The sequence below is a fragment of the Oryctolagus cuniculus genome, chromosome 19 (assembly GCF_964237555.1).
Source record: "Oryctolagus cuniculus chromosome 19, mOryCun1.1, whole genome shotgun sequence".
In the NCBI taxonomy this organism is placed as follows: domain Eukaryota; kingdom Metazoa; phylum Chordata; class Mammalia; order Lagomorpha; family Leporidae; genus Oryctolagus; species Oryctolagus cuniculus.
The window spans coordinates 36154009-36170558 of NC_091450.1; the positions used below are offsets into that span (position 1 = coordinate 36154009).

At 72.2% G+C, this 16550-nt stretch overlaps 1 protein-coding gene across 7 annotated transcripts; it reads right to left on the bottom strand.

The window, feature by feature from the left end:
- Positions 1-3685: 3685 nt before the first annotated feature.
- On the bottom strand, positions 3686-16267 carry PDGFA (platelet derived growth factor subunit A). Of its 7 annotated transcripts, none has more exons than XM_051828068.2 (8): positions 16028-16153; positions 14494-14752; positions 13425-13521; positions 10134-10244; positions 8754-8941; positions 5182-5308; positions 4303-4412; positions 3686-4162 (listed from the first exon to the last, which is right to left on the bottom strand). In XM_051828068.2, exons 2-8 carry the CDS (start codon positions 14683-14685, stop codon positions 4157-4159), a joined length of 831 nt encoding a protein of 276 aa, XP_051684028.1. In that variant the 5' UTR covers positions 14686-14752; positions 16028-16153; the 3' UTR covers positions 3686-4156. The 7 variants fall into 7 exon arrangements, with proteins under 7 accessions (XP_051684028.1, XP_051684027.1, XP_051684030.1 ...); XM_051828067.2 differs by lacking the exon at positions 16028-16153 and adding an exon at positions 15619-15900; XM_051828070.2 differs by lacking the exon at positions 16028-16153 and adding an exon at positions 15619-15886 and having other exon boundaries at positions 14623-14752.
- Positions 16268-16550: the final 283 nt, after the last annotated feature.

Genomic DNA, 16550 nt, shown 5'->3' on the forward strand with positions numbered 1-16550 from the left:
ACGCGGCGGCTCCCGCGAACACACAGCCGGAGGTCAGCCCGCATCCCGTGACAGTCAGGGACCCACACCAGCAGGCCGAGAATCCTTCCGACAAACGGCGCTGGGACAGGCGGCCGTCCACGTGCTGGCCAACGGGGGCAGCCCTGCCTCACCCACAAAGACACGGCAGCTAACTCAGCACGCTCAGAAGCAAACAGGCGTCCGCCTTCTCCGTCATACCCCGCGCACGGAACCCTGGGCCGTCCTGGTCCAGGCTAACGGCTGCCAGAGGAGGAAACCCCAGCAGCCCCAGCCCTCAGCCCACAGCTCCCCCCGCGGTGCTCCCCACCCAGCCGCGAGTGGGCCTGGCGCAGCGGGTGGGTGCTTTGCCCCCTGCTGCCCTGGGTGCAGGCTGGGAGGACGGTGGGGTGCGACTCTGCCCCTAGTCCTGGGAGTCAGGGCCTGGCCCGGTAGGGGGCCCTGGGTCAGGCAGGGGTCAGCTCTGCCACCTGTCCAGTGGGTGCCGGCAGGTCTGTGGGAGCCGCAGGGACCGGCCAGAGTCTCGAGCGGAGACCCTGCCCTGGGACCCAGCAAGGGCCCTGGAGCTGAGCGGGGCACCTGTTCCTGCAGGGGCTAAGCCAGGCCAGGAAGCCTCAGCACCGGGGGCGGAAAGGTCGGGGCCCAGCGCCCACTCCCAGCCCAGCCTTGCCACACACTGGGCGAGGCAGCCACCTGCCACCTCCACCCCTGCAGCTGACACTGCCCGGGGCTCCCAGCCCTGCAGCACCCGTCACAGGGAACCCCCACCCCACGGCAGCCCTGTCACAGAGAACCCCCACCCCACGGCAGCCCTGTCACGGGGTCACCCCCCGCCCCACGGCAACCCAGTCACAGGGAACCCCCACCCCACGGCAGCCCAGTCACGGGGACACCCCCACCCCACGGCAGCCCAGTCACAGGGAACCCCCACCCCACGGTAGCCCAGTCACAGGGAACCCCCACCCCACGGCAGCCCAGTCACAGGGAACCCCCACCCCACGGCAGCCCAGTCACAGGGAACCCCCACCCCACGGCAGCCCAGTCACAGGGAACCCCCACCCCACGGCAGCCCTGTCATGGGGACACTCCCACCCCACAGCAGCCCAGTCACGGGGTCACCCCCCGCCCCACGGCAGCCCAGTCACAGGGAACCCCCACCCCACGGCAGCCCTGTCATGGGGACACCCCCACCCCACAGCAGCCCAGTCACAGGGACACCCCCCACCCCACGGCAGCCCTGTCACGGGGACCCCCCGCCACAGCAGCCCTGGACGGGGATCCCACTCTGTCTGCATCCGGGTGCAGACCCTCGTGCCGACAGGCAGGCTGGGCATGGCGCCGGACGGGACGGCGGTGAGGCCGTGCTGGGTCCCTCCTGCCGGCTGCTGTTGCAGCTCGCACTCGTGGCCGCGGCCAACAGCTCCCAGCCCAGGGGACGCCCCGTCCCTCAGCGGCCCTGTGGGCAGCGCCCTGCTTGGTGGGGCCCAGGCCCGGGACCAGGTCCTGCTAGGAGATGCCGGATGCCGGCCGCCGGGAGGGGCCGCAGGGGCCGGGCTTCACGCTGTGCTGCAGGAACCCAGGGCGGGACCCAAGGTGGCCTCCGACTCTGCCAGACCCCCAGGGCCCAGAGGCCGGTGAGGGGCTGACGGGTACAGGGAGCCCTGGGGGGACGCTGGGGCCTGGGGGTGCCCAGCAGGTGCAGGGGCAGCCAGGCTGGAGGCTCCAGAGGCCCAGGCAGCACAGTGCCGTCTGCAGCTCGAGGGGCCAGGGTCCCGGCAGTGCGCAGCAGCGGCTTAGCCCCTGTGCCCAGCACTGGCCCGTCACTGCTCTTTAGGCCCAGCAGACACACTGCCCACGCCCGGCTCCTGCCCAGGCCGCGCCCCAGACACTGGAGCAGAGGCCTCGGCAGGGCTGGGGGTCCTGAGAGGGGGTGTGAGGACAGGCGCACTGCGTCAGAGGACGGGCCAGTGGCTGCGCCGAGCGCGTCCTCGGGAGTTGGCCCTGAGGACAACAGCGGGGCCCAGCACACCCCCGCACACCGGGTGGGCTGGGCAGCACCTGGACAGCACGTGGCCCTGCAGACAGACGGCCCCCGGCCTCCCTCCCATACTTCCCGGAGCTCAGAGGCCCTCCTGCCCCCTAGAACCACCCCCGGACGGCTCACTGGGAGGGGGAGGTGGGACCACGGCCACAGCCCCTTGCCAGGTGCACAGGCTGCCACGGCCCTGAGCTCAGCCAGGCAGTGTCACCTCATGCCGGGGGCACAGGACCCTGGGCCAGGCACACACCCACGCAGCATCCACGCCGGCGGGGCCGGGCCAAGCGCACAGCACCGCCCACCCTGCCCGCCACTACAACACCTGAGTTTCATTGTTTAAATCAGTGCTCTTTATTTTCATCTCAATGTCTTGGCCCAAATGAGAACGCACAGCTAGGGGGCCGAGTGCCTACCGGGCTCAGTGCGACCCCGAGCCCTCCCCAGGCAGTGTGGACCCGAGCTGCACCCTCCTCCCTGAACCACCACAGCCCAGCCCGGGGCCCGTGAGTCCCCGCTTCTCCCGGGCCCGCAGCACGCACGCCCTCCCGGGGCTGGCTGCGCCTGCTCCTCACGCCACTCCTCGGGGAGCCCCATGGAAAGCACCCCAAGAGTGGGGCGCTGCCTACAGCCCCCTGCCAGCCCCCGCCACGACGCGACCACAGAAACTGCACGGGGCCCGGGGAGGCACAGGCTGCCCCCCCACAGGGCCAGGGCACCCCAGGGCACGAGCCCCTCCCCCTGCAAGTGGGAGAGACCCCCGCATGTCCATCCCGAGAGTGAACGCTGCAGATCCAGGCCGGGGCAGACGTCAGCCAAAGCCGGCGCTGCAGGGGTCGGCGGCTCTCCAGGCCCGGGCCCTCGCCGAGGAGCAGCAAGGGCAGGACTGGGGAGGGCGGCCAGGTGGGCAGAGGCACAGCCACGGGCCCTGCAGGCGGGGGTCAGCTCGCCCGGGCCCAGGAGTGGGGCACAGGCTGGGAGGCCACCCTGCCCCTCCCCACGCCCACTCGGCAGACCCAGGCGCTGGGGTGCAGACGGGAGGCCCAGGGGCGACCGCAGAGCCGTGGGAGGAGGCGGGAGGGTCGCAGGCCCGGGGGCAGCAGCTGAGGCCAGTCCAGCCGCGGACCAACCTGCTCTGTGGGCGCCCCGGCTGGCAGGCCCCCCTCACCCACACAGCACAAACAGGTGCGCGGACGGAGCCCTGCACAGGCGCTTGGCTCACTAAAGGAGCGGGGCGGGGCGGGGCGGTCAGGGCTGGTGCGAGCCGGCCTCGGCGGGCGCCGCCGGCGCAGACAGCAGGGCCGGGCGCCGCGTCCCTCCAGTGTCTACATCCGCCGAGGTGCGGGAGCCAGGGACCCAGCCGGCCCCACTCTTCTGTGACGGACGAGGCTCCGAGCGGCACAGGGTCAGATCCTAGGGGTCTCCACGGTCCCGGGCTGCTGCCTGCCTCACCGGACGGCGGCCGCCGCCCGGCAAGCCCACGTGGGGACAGGATCGCCCACGGCCAGGAGACGGAGGGCGCGCTCTGTGCCCCCGGGCAGGCCCCCGCGCCGTCCACCGCTGGCTCCCGGGCCGGGGCTCGCGGTGCGGGCGGGGCGCGGGCGGGCACACAGCAGGCCGGACGCGGGCGGGGAATGGTGCATAGGCGGGTGTAGCACGTTTATTTAATACATCTCGTTAGTCTGCGTCCGACGGAGGGCGCCGTCCCAGCCACAGCAGCCTCGCGTGCCACCGGCGTCGTTACAAACGGAAACGAGAGGAGAGCGAGTAGAAAGGGGGCTGACGACCACTCGATGGTGTAAAAAATCCACTTAAGGCTCTCAGGAGGGGTCTGTGTCGACACACGCGGCTCCCCGGCCCCGCGGCGGCGGCTAAAGCACCTGGGGCCCCGCCCGCGGTCCGTCTGCCCCGCGCTCTGCCGGGAGGCTGCCCGCTGCCCGCGTGGACGCGGTCACTGTCTCTTTGTTCCCCCGAGTGTCCTCGGGCGGTGTTCCACGGAGGAGAACAAAGACGGCACGCTGGCAAGGAAGCACCGTACAGAGCAGGTCAGGAATGTAACACGCCACGCACATCCGTGTCCCAGGAGGCGCCGGGGCCCTCACCTCACATCTGCGGGGAGAGGGAGAGGCGGGCTGAGGGCCGCGGCCGGGAAGTCGCCGACACGGCGGCCGCGGTGCAGCGTCCGGACGCCCATTGCACAGATGGGGGAAACTGAGGCCCAGGAGGGGGTCTTCCGCCCTGCCCCCTACCTTCTTCTTCCAGCCCAGGGCTTGCATGTGATTTCTGGAGCTCTGGCAGCCATCGTGGGCTCTGAGGCAACCCTGAGGATGGACGCCACCAGGCGCGGGCAGGAGGGTCCCTGTGACCAGGCAGAGCCTCGCTGAGCTCTGTGGGGACCCCCTCCTCAACCACACAGCCCAGCGGGTGCAGCACCCACGGCCTGAAGCCCGGGTACCGAGGGGCCTCCGCCCTCAGCCTGAGACCTCCCACAGGGCCACGAGTGGACACTCTTCTCCCGCTGTCCTCGGGGACAGACCCAGGCCGTGCGCCCCGCGGGCCCCGGCCCAGGCAGACACCTGGGTTGCACTGGCCGGCTCCCTCCGGGTCGGGGAAGGGGGTGTCCTGTGGGGAAGCCCTCGCTGGGCGGGGTCGGCCTGTCTCCTCCTAGCCCAGGGCCCGGGGCCGCCGGCCCTGCTCGGCCCCCACGGGTCACCTCTCGCTCGGTCCAGCCTCAGTTTGTTCATCTGTCAAATGGGGTGGGCAGCCTGCCCGCGGCGACCCCCGCACGACCCCCAGAGCTGCCCGAACCCCGCAGCGCCCCGATCATCGGCGAGGAGGAGGAGGAGGAGGAGCAGCAGCAGGAGCAGCAGCGGCGGCACCGGAGCGGGGACACCGCAGCCCAGCGACAGCACAGCCCGACCAGGCCGATTGGCGGGCGCGACCAGAGCCCCGCGGGCGCGGGCGTCCTACCTGCTCGGCCGCCTTAGGTGGGCTTTAACCTCTTTCTTTTCCGTTTTTTACCTGACTCCCTACGCCTTCCTGTTGGCGAGAGGGCGGGCAGGAGAGCGGCCTCAGGGCGCCACGCACGGCCGCCCGCCCGCGCCGCCCGGCCCGCCCGCGCCGCTTACCTGCCTCCTCCTCGCGGTGCTCCGGGCCCGCGCTCGAGGCCGCGCACGCGCACTCCAGGTGCTCCTCCAGCCGCACCTGCACTTCTTTCAACTTGGGCTTCTTTCTGACATACTCCACCTTGGCCACCTGCCCGAGAGAGCGCCGCCACGGCCATGAGCGCCCGCGCGCCGGAAGTGCGTCACGCGGCCCCGCCCCCTGACCCCGGCCACCCGCGGCCCACGTCGAAGCCGGCCGCGCACGCGCACTCCACAGGGAAGCTTCTGGAGCGCCCGCGCGTGCGCATGGCCAACCCGTGACCCGAGAACCCGCCATCAGCCACACGCACACGCTCCGTCATGGGACGCCCTACCCGCCCCACGTGCACACACGTGCCTGGGGGTGGGCGAGGAGCAGCTGTCCCAGGCCCCCAAGGAACCCGAGGCCCGGCCAGGCCCCTTCCCCGGTCACTCGCAGGGGACGCCGACCCCGCAGCCCTGGGCTCCCCGCGACCCTCGGGCAGGGTCAGCCCCCAGAGCCGGGGAGCAGGCCTGGGCAGGCCCCCCGCAGCCGCAGTAATGGTTAACCCGCAGGGCAAAGGGTGCCGCGCGCCCGGCAGGCGTGCGGAGCGGTGTGGGCCGCCCGGGCGAGCACAGAGCCCGGGGATGGGCCCAGGGTGTGTGGGGCGCGGGGCCGGGGGCCGGCACGCAGCTTCACTACGCAGGACTCGGGCGAGAGGCCGGCCCCCGGACCCAGGAGCCGCTGCCTGGACAGGCACCTGCTGCTCGCAGAGGCCGGCCCCAGCCCCCCCCCACCCAGCAAAGGGGCGCACACCTGCGGGGTGGGGGCAGGGCCGCACTCAGCACCAGGCTGCTAGGACAGGCCAAGCCTGGGCCCCCAGGGCTCCTGCAAGCCGGCCCTGCCCCAGCCACCCCCAGCCTCCGTCCATCAGGAAGCCCCCTCACCTCTTCTGGGGGTGCTGACCACAGCCCTGGCAGGGGGACTGGAGGGGGCGACCAGCCCCTGCTGAGCACCTAGGCTCCCTCCTCTCAACCTCCTCTCAACCTGCTGGGGCCGGGGGCGCCGACCTCTGTGTCCACAGGCAGTTAACAGCGGCCTCTCCCGTCCCTCGGCGGGGCGCCCTGGGCTCCCTGGCCCGTCCTCCGCCCATAGAGGGGGGCGGCAGAGGGAGGGGGCTCCCAGGACCGCTGGGCACTGCCACCCGCGGTGCCCTTGGCTGGGGCACCCTCGGGCCGCCCAGTCTGGGAACCTGCTCTCCAGACAGCCCCGTTTATCAAAGGTAAACAAACAGCGATTTACGACTGCACCTGCCGGGCCTCGTGGGATTCCAGCGGCCGTCTGGCCAGGAAGCGGCCGCATTTTTCCCCCAAGAGCAGTCCTGAGAATCTGCTCCAGGAAGGCCGGGTCCCCAAGACAGGCGGCTGGTGCCGGGGACCCCCAGACCCAGGCTGCCCGCTGCGCCCCGACCTCCCCGTCCCTCCCAGCCCTCGGGCGGCCTGCGCCAGTGGCGGCCCCCCACCGCTAACCCTGCCTGCATCCGGCCACCCACACACCAGGGGGAGCGGAGACCCCTGCCCAGGCCCCACCTCCCCAGCTGCAGGAGAGGCAGATGTGCAGCAGGACCAGCAGCCCCGGGCTGGCCTTCCCACAGCAGGCTCCTGCCTCATCTCGGGACACCCCCCCCCCCAGACCCCACAGCAGCCCAGGCAGTGATGGGCGGCCCAGCTGCTCACAGGGTGGGGGCTGAGCCCAGGTGAGCACGAGGTGTGGCCGTCCAGACCCCAGCCCAACAGGCCCTGTCAGGGTAGGGCAAGGTGGGGTGTGGGCCAGGGTGGACACCACCTGGTCAGGCCTGTAAACTCCACCCTCCCTCTGGACAGGACTCTGGCCTCAGCGGCGCACGCCCAGTCAGCCCGAGCGCACCCACCCCCAGCCCCTGCTGGCCCCGAGGGACAGACGTGCAGGGCAGAGCTCAGGGCAGCCTCCCAGCCAGAGAGCCCCGGACGGACAAACGGACGGTCGGCGGTCCCCAGGGGGACCTTCCTGGCCTGCGATGAGGTCGCAGCACCTGGACTCTCCAGACAAGGCCGGGCTTCCTGCTGTTGTGGGCGCCACAGGAGGCCGGCCACCAACCACACCACGTCCACCAGCCTCCCAGGGCACAGGGGCCACTGCTGGCCAGCCCAGGTCCCATCAGGTGACCCCTCCCAGCCTCATCAAAAGGCAATAGAAACCGGAACACCAGGACACACACCACCCCCAGCCAGAGAGCGGCACCCTGGGCCCCAAGCCTGCGGCCCTGAGCCCCCTCCCCCCTCCACTTTCTTAAGAGGAGCAATGGTCCCAGCTCCACCCACACAGAGCGGAGAGGTGCCACTCCCCAGAGGACTCCCGTGCCCAGCCCACAGGGGTCAGGCAGGGGCATCGCCGCCTGCTGGCAAACAGGTGCGGGGACCTGGGGGAGGGCCTCCGCAGCTGGAGGCCACCAAGGGGACACCCCCCTCTGGCCAGCACTCCAGGCCCAGCCCCATCTCAGACATCAGCACAGCCCCTGGGTGGCAGCGCCTACCTGAGGGCACGCAGAGCACCTGTGCCTGGCCCCAAGGGGCTGTGGCCACGGGGACCCACCTCCGGGTCCCACGGGGACAGACCACAGCGAACACCACGAGAGGCTGGATTGGGGTCACCGTGGGATCGGTGCTAGGGGTGGGGAGCGAAGCCTGAGAGGCCTGGCCAGGTGCCCGGCATGGGGAGCCCTGGAGACTGGGGCGGTCAGACGTGGAACTTGCTGACTCAGGACGCAGAGGACCAAGTCCCTGGGGGTCAAGATAAGTCCCAGCTCAGGGCTAAGGTGCTTGCCTGGTGTGGAGCCCTGGGCCACCGCCCAGTGCCAGGGAGCCGGGCCCCAGCCCTAGGGGACACCTCAGACCCCCACCACCTCGTCCTGAAAACTGGACCTCGAAGCCCAGCAGGAGGCCAGTGGCCTTGGCTCACGGGTGAGCCTGCCCCCCCCCCCCCGCACAGACGAGGCCAGGGCCCACCTGGCACAGCCACATGGCCGGAAGCCAGAGCCCAGCCTGGGGCAGCAGAAGGGGTCGGTCCTGGGACGCAGGGAGCAGCCACCCTCCCAGCTGTGAATGTGCCTCCCAGGATCCCCGCGGGCAGTCCCCTGCCTCAGAGGGCTTGGGAGCAAGCGGCCTCAGGCTGGCGGTGAAGACCAGCGGCCCAGGCCAGGGGTCCCACCCGTCTCTGACCACAGCACCCTGAACCACACGGAGGGTGGGGGAGGGGCTCGGCGCGTGGGCAGCCCACCTGGCGGCTTCACCAGGGGCTGCGAGCTCAGAGGCCCCCTCCACACGAGGGTGGGGCCCTCACCGGGGGCGCCGGCCACCCAGGACTCGGCTCTACAGTGAGAACCAAGTTCTGTGGCAGACTGCGCCCAGCCCACGCGGCTGTCAGCCTGGACACCTCGCCCCAGGCCGAGCGGCTGCCCCATCCTGAGGCCCCTCGCATGCTGCGTTTAGGTTCTGAGACTCCACCCCCAGCCGGCCCCACCCACGCCGTGCCACCTCACCTTGACGTTGCGGTGGTGCACCCGCGAGGGCTGGCACTTGACGCTGCTGGTGTTGCAACAGCCGGTGCAGCGCTTGACCTCCACGCACGGCGGCCAGATCAGGAAGTTGGCCGACGTGGGGTCCACCTGACTCCGAGGTATCTCGTAAATGACCGTCCTGGTCTTGCAGATGGCAGGAATGGCTTCCTCTGCAGGAGGCAGGGGTGTGTGTGAGGCGGCCTCACTCGCCCGCCGCCCAGGCGCGGCCCACAGTGCCCCTGCCACCTCTGAGCCTGCACCGAGCCCCCCCAGCCTGGGAGGGGGGCTGGGCGGGGGAGGAGCCCAGAGACTTGAAGCAGGCCCAGCATGGCCCCTGGGGTGCACAGCCTGGTGAGGGCAGCAGGCTCCCATCAGAGCAGGGCTGAGGCACAGGACAGAGAATGGACACCCCGAGTCCCCAGGCCCCGCTGGGAGAGACCGCAGGGCTGCCCGCAGGGGCTCTGTCCACTACAGGGCGTGATCGGGGCTTGTGGGGCTGGGGGGACAGACCTCTCCCTGCGTGCACCTAGTGATGTACAGCATGACGCTGACCACGGAGGCCCTGTTGCCTGCCCAGGGAGCTGCTGGGGGCAGCCGGGGGCTCAGCCACGGCCCCTCCCCCAGAGGCTCCCTCAGGCAAGGCAGGAAGACCTCCAGACTGCCCCCTGCCCATCTGCGGGTTGAGAGGACCTCCGGGGGCCCACCTGGGAGACCCAGCAAGTACCAGGGCCTCGGGGGTCTCAGGCCCCAAAAACTAGTCCTTCAAGCAAAGAAACCCTGCCGGCCTCCCCCACAGCACCCAGGTCCCCAAGGAGTGCCCTCCGGGTGGGATCTGGCCAGGTGGCCAAGGGGCGGAGCCAGGGAGCAGAGGGGCCTGCAGCTGAGCCCAGGGCAGGGGCACAGCAGGGCCGGAACCTGACCACATGAACCAAGGCCCCTCCCCCACGCACCCCCCAGACCCAGACCTGGAGGAACCCAAGCCCAGGCAGCCAGGACCCCCGCCCCAGCACGGCTCCTGGCAAGAGAGCAGCGGGGAGGCCCCGGGGGACATCCAGAGGGAGGCCCAGGCGCAGAGTGGGGGTGCGGGGAGCCACCGGCAGCTCCCCCGCCCGCCCTGCACGCGGCTGCACCCAGTTTGGCAGCTGGTAGCCCCGGGACAGCCCCGCTCCGCGGTGTGAACCAGGCAGGCCTCCCGTGACGGGCCCCGACAAGATCAGGCACTTCAGGAATTCGTGGCGGCTCCGGCCCCCCTGCAGAGGGCGGGCAGGCGGGAGGGGCGAGCAGGGCCTTTGTTGTCAGAGGAGCCAAGGGCGCCCCAGGCCACAGAATCCGGCGGGCGCGCCGGCCCCGCCCCACACTCACCGATGCTACGCTTCCTCCGCACGGGCACGGGCGCTGGCGGCTTCTCGGCCACATGCCTGGCCGTGTGGACGCCGGGGGCTCTCAGGCTCGGCTCCGGAGCGTCCTCAGCCCCTACAGGGAGAAGCAGAAACTGGCGACCGGTCCAGCAGCGTCCAGGGAGCTGCTTCCGGGGACCCCTGGGCCGGGGGTTGCTGGGAGAACCCCCTGGCACTCAGGAGCTTTCCAGGCGTGGAAGACGCTCGGATGGGCCCACAGGCACCCTCTCCGCGCCGTCCTTGAGCGAGCCCTGGGGTCCCCGTGCTGGGATCAACGGGCCCAGCGCCTGGAGAGGGGCAGCGCGGGGGCTGCAGAGCGCACGTGTGGACTGAGCATCCCAGCCCGATGGGCAGCGGAGGCAACGCCAGCCCAGCCCGGGCTCGAGGCCAACCCTCCTCGTTCCTGAAATAAGTCTGCCCAGAGGGCCAGAGGCCATGAGAACGAGCCTGGCCACGTGGCCGCCCGTGCACGGGGGAGCGCTAAGCGGCTGCAGGCCTGAGGCCGGAGCGCAATGCCCCCGCAGAGGAGGCGGCCAGACCCCCAGCGGAGAGGGGAACCCCAGCCCCAGGACACATGCCCTGCACCCCCGCACTGGACAGGAGGGTGGCCGGCCTCCCCGCCTCGGGCCCCCCGGGGTGCCCAGCACCCAGAGCCTCCGTGAGGTCCACCTGGGAGACCGCGGCGCCAGCGGAAGCTCAGCCTTGCACGCACACTGTACACAACACTGAACACGAAGACCACAACCCTCACGGGAGGCGTGGACGGCCAAGACCAGGGCTGAGCAGAACCCGACATCTACCCATGACTCAATGTTCCAATACCACTAATTTTTTTTTTTTTGAGACCCAAAATAAGATCAGAACAGAACTATTCATGCCATAAGAATTTCCCATCAACCAACTGTCACAAAAAGCAGCTTTTTCACAAAAAAGTGACACTCATGAGTCACGCCTTGGTGGTGGCCATCTTGCCGTCGCCACGCCAGCCAGCACCTGGTGCACCCCGGGGCCAGCGGCCACCCCCAGAAGCCCAGACATCCTTCCCGGGCTGCCCGCTCCCCACACATGCAGAAGAGGTGCAACAAGACAGGCAGGAGAGGCCAGCGGGGGACAGCCCCGCCCCGGGCTCCGGGCTCCACCCCAGGAATGCTGAGGTCAAAGAGGATGGGTCACCCACCCTCGGCCCGCATCAGGACGGAGCAGGGACCCAAAGCAGGGGCTGACCAGGCTCTCCCGACACTCGGGGTCAATCTCCCCCCAAAACTGATCCCAGCGGAGTCCACCAAAGGCCTCGGAGGCAGCCATTGCAGGGAAGGACGGCCCACAGTTCCCCTGGGAGCCTGAATGGCCCCAGAGGCAGGGTCTGTGTGCCAGGCACCAGTGAGCCACAGACCCCACCAGACCCCGAGCTCCGGACGCCACCCGGGACAGACCAACCTCAAACTCCAGGGCCTCACACGCAGCGGGGGCCCCGGCACGGGAACCCGCCTCCCAGCCAGGGAGTTCAGCAACCCCATCAGCCAAGGGGCTCCCACCTGGCCTGCCCGGAGGAGCCACCTGCAGATCAGAGGCCCAGCCCAGTGAGGTAGGGGTCGGCCGGGAGGGGCAGCTCCGGTGGCACTTCTGCTTCCCAGGCAGCTGGAGGCCCCAGGAGCAGCACAGTAGACCCAGAGGGACCCACGCCAGGGAGCTGTCCCTGACCGACCAGACCCACTCCACCTGGACCGCAGGGAGTCCAGAGCCCAGAGGCTGTCAATCCTCTAGTGGGGCGGGAACAGGTGGCGGGCACCTGACCTCCCCCCCTCCCGGAGCTCACTCCTGTCCCCTCTGCTTCTCAGGGTCCATGGGTGGGGAGGGGGTCTAGGGGACGCCCGCGGTGGGCTGTGTGTGAGGAGGGCTGTGGAGTGCGGCCCCCTCCGCCCACCGAAGTTGCAGGGCCCCAGAAATGTTTGACAGGTGCACAGGAGGGAGACAGAGGCACAGCCAGGACACCAGGAGGAGGGGCAGGGCCCGGACCCTCAGAAGCCTCCAGGTCAGGAATGCCGGGGCGCCAAAGCCCACAGACTTGCAATGCAAAAAGCCTTAATGGGTGGGGGCAGGGAGGCGGCTGCAGCGCACGGAATAAGAAAGCTCCCAGCACAAAGCCGATGGCCCATTTCCCCAGGGCCCCGGCGGCCTCCCACAGCCACCGGGGACCCGTCCCTCCAAGGCAGCTCCAGGCCGGCCAGGGCCCTGCCCCCCAGTGAAACCCAACCCCGGCCGATAAGAATCAGCCAGAGGATTTCCTGGGTCGAGAAGCTGCAGGAACCGTGGTCTTGGCAGGAGAGAAAACAGTTCAAGCTTCGGCACCACATAATTAGGTACAAATTTCCAAATGACTGGGCCATGTGATTCCACTTAGCTCCCCACCCCTCCGCGCCTCGCTGGAAACCCTTCCACTCGGGCTGCCTTTAGCTACTCCCTTTGACAAGCTCATCTTACGCCTCAAAAACAAAAACTCAGTGAGAAGCTTCCCCAGCGGGGTCTCCCCGGAGCCCCCAGGCCAACAGAGCCCACCCCCTCCCGCCCCAGCCCGCCTCAGCCCGCCTCAGCCCGCCTCAGCACGCCTCGCCAGGGACCCTGCAGCCCTGGGGGCGAGCGCGGCCACGCCCACCTCACGCGTCCACCGGGGCCGACCACGGCCTGCTCCAAGTCCGCCAAGGGTCAACCGAGGCCTTCGGATCTCCGCACCTCACGAAGAAGCTGCGCCCCAGGCCCTGAGCGGGCGACCCCCCCCCCAAACCGCCCCCAGGCGGCAGATGCACCCTGGCGCGCCTGTCCTAGTGGGCTCAGGTGTAAGGACCCAGCCCCGCAGCGGCTCGCACCCACGGCGCAGGGCCGGCCGGGCCAGGGGCTCGCTCCTCCCGCGCGGGCGCACGCCAGGAGGGCGCACCGGCCGGGGTCGGCCCCGCCGCTCCTCCGGCCTCGCGTGCCCGGCCGCCACCTGGCGAGGGCGCCGGCGCCCTCGGCGCGGCCGAACTGGCGGCAACACACGCAGCGATTTCCTTAAATGCAAAACAATCCCCGGGCAGGCGAGAAGCGGCGCGCCGCGGCCGGGAGAGAAAGTGGCGATTGGAGAGAAACTCCTGACTCATCCGCCTGGGCGTTTATGGCCGGGGCTTGGATTCTGACCTTTCGGTGCGCTCCTGCGCGGCGCCCGGCCCGGCCCGAGCGCGGGAGGCGGCGCGGGGCGCACGAGGGAAGGGGCGCGATTTACCTACGGAGTCAATCTCCAGGAGCCGCTGCAGGTCCCGGATGCTGTGGATCTGGCTGCGGGCGAGCCTGTCCAGCACGTCGCGGGGGATCCCGGGTTCCTGCGGGCAGAGGCCACGCGGTCAGCGCCCGGCGCCTGGCCGAGGAGACCCCGCGAGCGCCGGGCCCGACCCCGTGCCCGGTGCAGGTCACAGGAGACCCAGGCGGGGAGAGCTCCTTGCTCCGGAGTGGACCCGCCGGCCCGAAAGACCAAGTTGAAATGCGTCACGGGTCGCCGGCCAGAGTCGCGGCGGCGCGGGCACTTTGATCTCGCCAGAGGCGTGGGTTTCTCGCCCGGAACCCCGGCCGAGCGCCGAGGGCAGGTTCCCGTGTCACCGACACCGCCGCGCGCGCGCGCCCCACCCCGGCCGCCAGCCGCGGCCCTAGCGCCGACCCAGGCGCCCCCACCCGCCCGGCGGCCACGAGAGGCCGCCCGGGACAGCGAGGGTTAAACATCCGTCTCCCGCCGCCCTCCGGGCCGGCCCCAGACCACCCCCCTCGGCCTGCACGCCGCGCTCCAGCCTAGTCCGGGGTCACTGCAGGAGGGTGGGGGGTGCGGGGTGGGGCTGGGCTACCCGAGCCCCGAGTTCCCACGGCGGGGGGCTGCGGAAAAGTCCTCCGCCGAGGCAGGGCTCCCGCGGACTTGGGTGGGGGGTGGGGACGCGACGGCGGGAGGGCGCGGGCGCCTGGCGCGGCCCCAGCTCGCCTCGCGCAGCCACCTGTAAGCAGGCCCTGGCGGGCGGGTCTGCGCCGGCTCTGCGCGCGCGGGGCTCAGGAACTGGAGCAGGGGGGCTGCGGCTGGGCGCTGCCCACCCGGCCGGGCCGGGGCTCCGCCGCAGTGTCCCCTCCCCGCCCCCCACCCCGCCCCAGGCTCGCTCGGGCTTTCGCGCACACACACCCCCTTCCCCGCACGCCCCGCTACCGCACTGCCCGCTGCGCTCCGAGACCCCTCCCCCGAAGTTTCTCCCGGCTCGGCCACCCCGCCGCGCCCGGGGCCCCCAGAGCAGCGCGACGCAAGCGTCCTGGAAACTCACCAGGCACACACTCAGGGCAGAAAACAGAACCGAACCCCGCCAGCCGAGCAGGCATCCGCGCGCGCTCCGCAGAGGCCGGGGCGCCCCGGGGGAGCTCCGGCCAGGGGACGGGGCGGGGGCGGCACCCACCTCGGCCAGGACATGGGCGAGGTATCCGCAGCCGAGGAGCAGCAGGCAAGCCCAGGTCCTCATCGCGTCCCGAGGCGCCGGCGGGGAGGCGGGGAGGCGAGGCCGCGGGGCGGGCGCTCCTGCGGGGCTCCTGTGGCGGCGAAACGCAGGACCATCCCTCAGGAGCGCGGCCGGAGAGCGGCGAGCGGCCGGGCCGGAGGAGCGCGCCCGCCCAGCGCAGCGCCGGCGAGGAGCGGGAGGAAGAGGGAGTGCGCGCCCGCCGCGCCCGCCGCGCCGGGAGCCTCCTGGGCCGCCGGGTAGGGGGTGGGGACGGAAGGGGCGGAGGGCGGGGGCTGGGCTCTTCCTTGGTGCGTTCCCGGTGCCGGCCGCCGCCGCGCGCGCTCCCCGGCGCCGGCTCTAGGAGCGACCGGGCCGGTAATTCCGCATATTTCCGGGCTTTGGCCCCCGGAGGGACGCCGGAGCCAGGCTGGAGCCGCCTCCGCGCCGCGATCACCTGTCCGGACGCCCGGCCGGGCCCGGCTGCGGGCTGCGGCGCGACCCTGCGCGCCCGCCGCGGGCCCCGCGCTCGCCTCCGGCCTCCTCTCGCCGCCGCCTCCCGGCCGGGCGCAGCGCGGCCCAGCACGGCGCGGCCCGGCGGCCTGCGTGCGCCCCTCCGCGGCGCGCCCTCGGCTCCGGCGCCGCGCTCCGCCCTCCGCCGGCCGGAGCCGGGCAGCGCCCGCGGCCGCGCAGCCTGGCAGCAGCAGCCGCCGCCGCCGCCACCGCCCGCGCGGGCCTCAAGGCAGGCACAGGCCGAGCCGGCGCCGCCGCCGCGGGGAGAGGAGCCGGAGCAGGCGGCGCGTGCAGGCCCGGCTCGCCGGAGTTGTTCGGCTCCGCAGGGCGCGCGTGTGGAGCCGGCCGGCCGCGGGGAGGGGGTTATAGCAGCGCCGCCGCCGCCGCCGCGCCCCTCCCCCGCCCCCGCCCCCCGCCTCCCCCGGATTCCGGGCCCGGGACCCGCACCTCGGAAGCGCGCGGGGGTCGCCGCCGCAGTGAGCACACCCGCGCTCCCGCGGGCAGCCAAACCCATCCAAGCCGGGAGCACAGGCGCCGGGGCTCCCGCGCGCCCCTCCCTGGAGCTGCCCACCCTCCAGTGCCAGCTGCAATCCTGCGGCACCGCGCGGGGAGGGGAGGAGGCCTCCGCACGAGCGCCGCCGTCGCCGGCTCGCCTGTCTCGGGCCCCAGCGGCGGCGGACGGCGGCGCCAGAGCCGCTGCGCCAAAAAGGGCCTTCGAGCCGCCGGCCCCCGCCCGGCGCTCGGGCCGCTGTCGGCCGCGCGGATCCCGGGCCCGGCCTCGCCTCGCCATAAAAGGAGGGGAGGGAGGCTCCGGCGGAGCCTGGGGCGGGCCTGGGGGCGCGTCGGGGGCACTCACCTGGCGGCCGCCACGCGCCCCCGCCCGAACTCCCGAGCCCGCGGCACCTGAGCCGGGCACCTCCACCCGCCTTCGCCGTGGGGCGGAGCCCGGGTCTGGGCCGGGGGCTCCCGCCGGCCCCATCCCACCGTGGGACCCCCGCGCCCCGCTCCCTCGCCCGAGGCCGGGCCGCGCCCCGAGCCCGGAACGCAGAGGGGCGGGGGGCGCGGGAGGGAGGAACACTGGGCTCTGAGCTCCCTACGCCGGGGTCCTCCGGGCGCTCAGAGCGCCGCCTCCGGCCACGGCGCAGCACCGAGTGCGGTACGGGCGGGCGAGGCGCGCAAGGCTGCGGCTGGGGCGGCCTGGACGGCTCCCGCTCCGCGAGAGGGCGGGCGCGCCGGGGCGGGAGGGTCCCGCCTGCCAGAGGCCGGCCAGGGTCCCCCGCGAGGGGGCGGGCGCGCCCCGGTGCTGGAGCTAGGGATGCCGCGGGCCCCATGGACCTCAACGCAGACGGCCTAGGCCTCGGGGAGCCAGGAGACACCCT

Excerpts from the sequence above, each read along its gene's own strand:
- PDGFA (XM_051828068.2), bottom strand. The coding sequence starts at position 14,685 with ATGAGGACCTGGGCTTGCCTGCTGCTCCTCGGCTGCGGATACCTCGCC. Across the intron at positions 10,245-13,424 it reads CCTGGAGATTGACTCCGTAG|GGGCTGAGGACGCTCCGGAG; the intron begins GTAAATCGCGCC and ends TTCTCCCTGTAG. Across the intron at positions 8,942-10,133 it reads GCGGAGGAAGCGTAGCATCG|AGGAAGCCATTCCTGCCATC; the intron begins GTGAGTGTGGGG and ends TGCCTCCTGCAG.